Source organism: Microtus pennsylvanicus, chromosome X (assembly GCF_037038515.1).
Source record: "Microtus pennsylvanicus isolate mMicPen1 chromosome X, mMicPen1.hap1, whole genome shotgun sequence".
Taxonomy (NCBI): Eukaryota; Metazoa; Chordata; class Mammalia; order Rodentia; family Cricetidae; genus Microtus; species Microtus pennsylvanicus.
In genome coordinates this window covers 122987112-122994478 of record NC_134601.1, presented here as the reverse complement: position 1 = coordinate 122994478, position 7367 = coordinate 122987112, and the positions used below count along the sequence as shown (strand labels likewise).

At 45.1% G+C, this 7367-nt stretch overlaps 1 protein-coding gene and 1 long non-coding RNA gene across 2 annotated transcripts in view; both read right to left on the bottom strand.

The window, feature by feature from the left end:
- Positions 1-744: 744 nt before the first annotated feature.
- LOC142841828 (uncharacterized) overlaps positions 745-7367 on the bottom strand; it is a 68932-nt gene continuing 62309 nt past the window's right edge. The window contains exon 3 of the long non-coding RNA XR_012909104.1: positions 745-920. This is a non-coding gene — a long non-coding RNA (uncharacterized LOC142841828). The remainder of the gene's footprint in view (positions 921-7367) is intronic.
- Positions 4574-5057, bottom strand: LOC142840566 (large ribosomal subunit protein eL32). The gene has a single exon (XM_075957052.1). The coding sequence runs from the start codon at positions 5033-5035 to the stop codon at positions 4628-4630; it is 408 nt and encodes a 135-aa protein (XP_075813167.1). The 5' UTR covers positions 5036-5057; the 3' UTR covers positions 4574-4627.

The window sequence follows — 7367 nt, the reverse complement described above, 5'->3', positions numbered from 1 at the left end:
GGCCCAGAGTTTTGCCCTCGTATGGAGGGCCTAGAGAGTAATGGTATCTGGTCTTTTCATCCTCTTCGTGAATTTGTAGCCTGTGTTTCAGAGTTCCTTTGAGGTTGCAGGGGACAGGGAGTAGGAGAGTTTGGGGGCAGAGTGGGATTGATGGGATGGTGGTATTGCAGCAGCCTACCTGCAGGAAACTTGCCTGCTGGCTGGCTGGAGAAGCCTCTGAATGTGCGTGACAGCTGTATAGTTGTATGTCTCAGGCAGACTGCAGTGGCACCAGGATTTATCTCTACTGCTTGTACTGTCTTATTGGGAACCCATTTTCTGTGGATGGATAGCTTTCTCAGCCTAGATATAGTAAGGCAGGCCTTGGACCTTCCCCAAAGTAATGTGCCTTACCCTCTCTGAGGAGTGGATGGGCATGCTGTGTGAATAGGTGGAAGGAATGGCAGGGGAGGGAGGGAGAACTGGGATTGGTATGTAAAATTGGTATGGTTTGTTTACTTTTGAAAAAAAGAAAAGAAAAATAAGAAAAAAGGAGAAAAATGTATAATCACCTTCTTTAAATATATTTGTGGCTATCATTTTTACATACCCCATGTATTTATGCAGCAACATGTCAGGTGTGTGTTAAGCATTGTTTACTAGTAGAAGGGCCACATAAAAATAAGAGCACAGAGTATCAAATCTGCTTCCACCACTGTATTTGTTACTTTTTTATTTCTGTAACAAAATACCCAACAAAAGGAAGGAAGGAGGGAAGAAAGGAAGAAAGGAAGGAAGGAAGGAAGGAAGGAAGGAAGGAAGGAAGGAAGGAAGGAAGGAAAGAAGGGAGGGTTTCTTTTGGCCAGGAGATCCAGAGAGCAGTCCATAGTGGTGGAGAGACCATGCAAACTGGAGCTGGAAGGCAGCTGGTCACATGGTATCTATAATCAAGAATGAGAGCTTGATGAATGTTGGTGCGCAAATAACTTTTTTTAAAGAACCCACATGATGTCCACTATTAGGGTGGTTCATCCACTTCAGTTATCCCAATCTAGAAATTTCTTCATAAATATGCCAAGAAATAAGGCTCCTAAATGATTCTAGATGCTGACAAGTTGAGAATCAATATAAACCATCACAAGCCTTTATGCCCATTGCTTTTTCCTTAATGTCTCAAGATGAGGCTAGTTATATATGACCTGGGTAAATCTATGCAGATGAGGTAAGTAGATGAGCATGTTTCTTTACACTGCAATATATTCTCCTGTTTTCATAAAATGTAGCCCCTATTTGAGTAATAAGAGAATACACACCCCTTCTTCACCTCTCTTGTAAGTCCCTTCATGGTCTTCCCTCTTTTCCCTGAGTAGTCATGTTGGCAGCTTCCCAGATCCCACAGGGGCACCTGAGAGCACAGAAATCCCGTTAAACCTGGACCTCCTTTAGTTCGGCTTGTTGTGATTTGGCTTGACTGGGATTTTTGCATCGGCGGAGAGCTCGCATTAGGAAATATTCCTAATATTTGGAGGTCCCACCAAGATAGGATGGCCTTGCCACACGTCGAAAGCACCATAGTCCACAATCTGAGCTGTCCATGCCAGGCTAAAACCTGCTCCCAGACTATAGCAGCTGTGTCTTGGTGAGTCCCTTTTTCTTGTATATGCTATAGGGTTTTGGGGGACCTATTCATATTTACTTTTGTCGATTATCAGACTCTTGTTTAAGATGCAGCCCACTCCAAGAGTCTCAGCAGCTAGGCCGGGCCTACCTGAGGTGAATTTTATTTGTTTTAGGGATGCTTAGCATTCAATTTTCACGACCCCGCTTAGGCCTAAGAGCTACTTTGGCAGACACGCTGTAATAGACTTAGGCCATGCAGTTGGGCATAGACTTTAAAATGGGCACTTGCAGTTCAGAGGCAGATCTGCTGCTGCCCCTGGGATGCCTCTTAAAGCTTACCATCCTCTGGGACCTAGAAAATTTTTGTCACCATAGGGACAAATGGGCAGAGCTTACATATGTCCATGTTTTTGGGGCTCTGCGCTCTTGCCCTTCCCTCAGTAGCCAGTGTCTTGCAGCACCAGTCTTGGTCGCTAGGACTGCGACGCCTTCAAATTCCCAGGACCTCCACAATTCTAGCTGGACCATGCAGCCAGAGGCACTGGCCCCTCACCCACTCCCTCAAACCCACACTACCCACCCCCTCCTGTGGAGCAACATTCTCCACATCCCTCTCTTTCCCTGTCCTTGCCCACGCCCTCCTTTCTAATCCAGAAGTTCAAGGTCAACTTCCACCATTCCCACCTTCCCCTCCCACTTCTACCACATCTCCCCACCCTTTGTACCCCCTCTATACACTGGGCTAGCCCCTTCCAACCCTCCCCAGTCTCCTCCCATACCAGATCCCACCACAGCTCCGCCCTTCTCTGCCATCTCCGGGAGGTGGTGGGAGTCGCTGGCATTATGAAAGTCCATGTTCCCTTTTCTCTTCCAGATCTCTCTCAGATAGAAAAGTGCCTAGGTTCCTTTTCTACTAATCCTTCTGCTTATAGTAAGGAGTTTCATTACAGAGGTGAAACATTATAGTTCGTTGCCTCATTCAGAGTATGGGAATGGCTTCAGAAAAAAAAAGTAGTTAATTTTAAAAATCCAGCCATTCAAGCTCAGGCCTTAGCAACTGCCCGAAGGCTACAGGAAGGAGGACAAGGGAAGCCAACCACAAGGCTCTACCCTGATGGAGCCCAGCCTAAGTCAACCTCACAGGCAAGCTGTTCCAAGTGTGGCCAAAATGGCCACATGACATGATATTACAATAAACCTCCTAAGAGGCCAAGTCCTTTCTGCCAGCAACCTGGACACTGGAAACCACAATGCCCCCATGCAGTCTTGTCCTCTATGCCACACCATGGAGGTCTGGCCTTACCAACATGGGCAAGTGAAACTGTGTCAGCCTTTGAACTTCTCAGCCCTGCAGAGGATTGACACTGCCCAGACTTGGTGTATCCTGTATCCCTATCTGAGCCTAGGGTAAAGCTGCAGGTAGCACCTAAGTTCATTACTTTTATTTTGGACATGGGAGCTACCTATTCTGTTCTAACATCTCACTCGGGCCTTACGTTCCCCTCACCAATTTCAGTTATGGGGGTAGAGGGGGCCTGTTCCTCCCTAATTAAAACTTTGCCACTGTCCTACATTCTTGTAGGACAAGTTTTCTATCATTCTTTCTTAGTGATACCAGCTTGCCCAGTACCTTTACTGGGTTGAGATATCCTTAGCTTTCTATCATTCTTTCTTAGTGATACCAGCTTGCCCAGTACCTTTACTGGGTTGAGATATCCTTAGCTAACTTCTAGGTCTCTCGAACATCAATGGACAGGACCTCACATGACACCTGCCTTCTCACCTCCCCCAAGGAACAGATGCCTGGCACCTCCAGGATGACAGTACACAGGATGCCTTTCCAGCCACACCTCTCGCTGACCATGGACCCACCAACAGCTCTCCCCTTCCCCACATCATTTCATGCCCACAGGAAGTAGCCAGACTTGAGTCTTTCTAAAGAGAGCCTAAATGTTAGTCACAATATCACCTCAGCTTCCTGTCACCCCTTATACAAACAGTCTGGAAGATATGTCCCAGTCTCTGGCCTCCATCTTTGGAGGCCCCACCCCTGTGCCCACCAAACCTTGACCCCTCCCTGGAGGAGTATCAGGGAGGCCAGCCAAGCCTTGGCCCCTCCCTCTGAGGAGGGACAAGGCAGCCTGCCAAACCTTGATCCCTCCCCTGGTGGAGGGACAAGGCAGCCTGCCAAACCTTGACCACTCCCCTAGTCTGTTTAAACTGCTCCCTGGAGAGTCCCTTCCTGGTCTTCCCTCTTTCCCCCAGGTGGTCATGTTGGCAGCTTCCTGGTTCCCCTTAGGGGCCACCCAAGAGCAGAGAAATCCCATTAAACCTGGACCTCCTTTAATTCACCTTGTTGTGATTTGGCTTGATTGGGATTTTTGCATTGGCAGAGAGCTCGCATTAGGAAATATTCCTAACATCTCTCTCTTCATCCACTTTGTATCTCTCATCTTTCTGTCCTAACCAATATCCTTCTTCTCCCACAACTAGTTATCCACCGTCTACAAAAGGTGCATTTCAAACTTGCTTTGATTTTATAGTTTGAGAATTAGCCATCCATGCCCATTGCTTGACTGTCAGTTTATAAAAAAATAATGCTGAATAGGTTGATAACTTTCCAGAAAGGTAATCGAGTCAAAGATGATGCTATGCACACTTGCTAACACACACACACACACACACACACACACACACACAATGTACTTCTGCATATATGTCTGCTCATGTATGCTTATATGTATATGCCTACTGTTCAGATATTATAAATATTGATAAGGTTCACCCACCTTGTACATGTGTTAGTTGTGGGGCAAAATGAGATAGCCTATTAAAATATTCAGACCAGGGTTTGATTATCTACCAAATACTTTGTTAAGTATTAATGATTAATTTTATTATTTTGCTTTGGGTTTATGATCAAATTAGTCACCTCAAGAGGTAAATACCATATTCTTCATAAGGTGAATTTTTTTTTGCAGTTTTTGTGGTTTTATTTAAACACAAATAAAACGTGCACGCAAGCCATTTACTCATTCTCTTCGCTGCGCAGCCTGGCGTTGGGATTGGTGACTCTGATGGCCAGCTGCGCTGCTCTTTCCACGATGGCTTTTCGGTTCTTGGAGGAAACATTGTGAGCAATCTCAGCACAGTAAGACTTGTTGCACATCAGCAGCACCTCCAGCTCCTTGACGTTGTGGACTAGAAACTTCCGGAAGCCGCTAGGCAGCATGTGCTTGGTTTTCTTGTTGCTCCCATAACCAATGTTGGGCATCAGGATCTGGCCCTTGAATCTTCTCCGCACCCTGTTGTCAATACCTCTGGGTTTCCGCCAGTTTCGCTTAATCTTGACATATCGGTCTGACTGGTGCCGGATGAACTTTTTGGTCCTCTTTTTGACGATCTTGGGCTTCACCAGAGGCCGGAGGGCAGCCATGATGCCACAAAGGAGATGGCAGCCACCTCGCAGGTAGCGCCGAGGAAGAAGGACTAAGGTGAATTTTTAAAGTTTGTTTTCTTTTAGGAAACTGTGCCTGGGAAGATTTTTACTAAAAATTTGTACTGTAAACAAAATGTAATATAGTATATTGATACATTATATAAACTCTAAATTTATATTTTTTACGATTTTGCTTTTATTTTATGTGTATGGGAGTTTTGCTTGTATGTATATAGATGACATTAGATTCCCTGAAACTAGAGCTACAGTATCAAAACCCAGGTCCTTTGCAAGAGCAGAAATTATTATTTTTAATTGCTGAGTCATCTCTCCAGTCCCTAAATTCTAACTTTAAAAGACATGAATCACTTAGCTCTTCTATTTGATATATATTGTCTTCTACTTTGCTGTTTTGTTTTTAAGACACAGTCTCACTGTATAGCCCTGACTAGCCTGGAAATATGTAGACCAGGCTGTCCTTGAACTCAGAAATCTGCTTTCCTTTGCCTCCCAAGTACTGGGTTTAAATGTATGTGCCACCACACTTGGCTCAATACATATGTTATTTTCCGTTGCTTTGCTTTTGGTTTTTAGATTTCTAAGTATAGCCCTGGCTGTCCTGGAACTCACTCTGTAGACCAGATTGGCCTCAAATTTGGAGATCTGCCTTCTTCTGCCTCCAGAGTGCTAGGATTAAAGGCATGCAACACCACTGCCCAGTTCTCAAAATATATTCTTAAGCATGTTTTGATCAGTCTTGCTTTTAGTTCTGCCAGATACCCAGAGATTATCTCTGCAAACTTTTTTCTTAAATACATTTTTTTTCATTTTCCATAACCTTCCATCTACCATAAAACCAACCACTTCCTGCTGAAAGCTTATCTGAAGAAAGTCCCTTTTTCTTGATCCAAGGTCCCAGATTTCTTTAGTTCTCCTGGTTCCTGTGACAAAAATAAGGGGGAGGGGAGAGGAGGAGGAAGAGGAGTGGAAGGAGGAAGAGGAGGAGGAGAATATAAAAGTGTGAAGTAGTGCCAAATGTTGGTTTACAAAAACACATTGAAGATTCCTTACTCTTAAGAATGAGAAATGAAAAAAAAAGAATGAGAAATGAAATATTAAGCAAGAAACATATACTAAAAAAATGAGAACTGACTGTCTTATTCTTCTTTTGCTCTCCCATTTCCTAATATTTTCTCTGATTCTGGATATAAGTAGTCTCTTTCACTGTTATATGTGTGCTTACGTTCTTCTAGATGTAGCCTTTTCTCTCAGCTTCATCTAAAATGCAGTGTTGAGGGGCATCGTGTCAAGATTTGTATGCACAAAAATACGAAGCAATTTCATCCAAGAAGGTGATAAGCAAGCTTTGCATCCTTTGAGGTGGTGCTGGCATCCATGCTTGTGCCAAGTTTAATCTCAATGAAGCTTATTTGGTTCTTTAGAATTGTGCTTAGCAGATTGAGGTTTTCTACATTGTTAGAATTTGAGGGAGCTGCTTACTCACACCTCCCTCCAGATGAACACTTCATGCTGGGGACAAGTAAAGAGTATTCTTTGAAAGCTCTTCTTGATCACGAGAATAGGAGCTCTAGTCTGGGTACAGAGCTAACATTCCAATGAGTCCAGGTCAATCAATCTCCTGTCCGAGAAACCACCCCCAGAAGCTGTGTTCACCTAAAACCATCCCAACGCGATAGAATAATTAATTATTTGGAGTAGAGGCCTGACTCATTTATTGAGGTTCTCACTATTGAATTTTTCTTGCTCCAAGACAAGACAAAAAGGAGGCCTGACTTCTTAATCGGTTTGAAGAGAAAATAAGAAGAAGGACTTGTAAGAAATTAAATATGAGTCCTTTCTATCAAATACTACAAAACTTGTCTTTAGGACTATGTACTTATCTTCCTCACCTTGTAAGACTATAATGCAAGCAGCATGGAGACCTGATCTCTCGGCGCCAGGAGACCCAGCGTTGGGGTGAGTTTCTGGCCCCCGGCGCCAGCCTGGGACGGGGAGCTCGGGGGTTCCTTGGCCCCCTGTCCTTCTTGGGTTCTCTGCAGGGCCTCTACTCCCTGGGTGCTGCCTCTTTCTTCCTGGCCCACCCAGCTTCCGTCCAGAGCCCTCCCCACTTCGGCCCCACCGCCCTCTTTCGGCGCGTGGCATCGCCCAGCCCAGCCTGTCTGGACACTGGGTCCGAGTCCTCGGGGCACCCAAGCGGGCTGGAGTTCCTTTGTTTCTATGGCCTGCCTGCACCAAGCAGGGTAGGCGCTTTGTTTGCGAGCTGCACAACCAGCATGGAGGCCTGATCTCCCGGCGCCAGGAGAGCCAA

What these genes read in the sequence shown, in the direction of transcription:
- LOC142840566 (XM_075957052.1), bottom strand. Translation starts at nt 5,035, where the DNA reads ATGGCTGCCCTCCGGCCTCTGGTGAAGCCCAAGATCGTCAAAAAGAGG.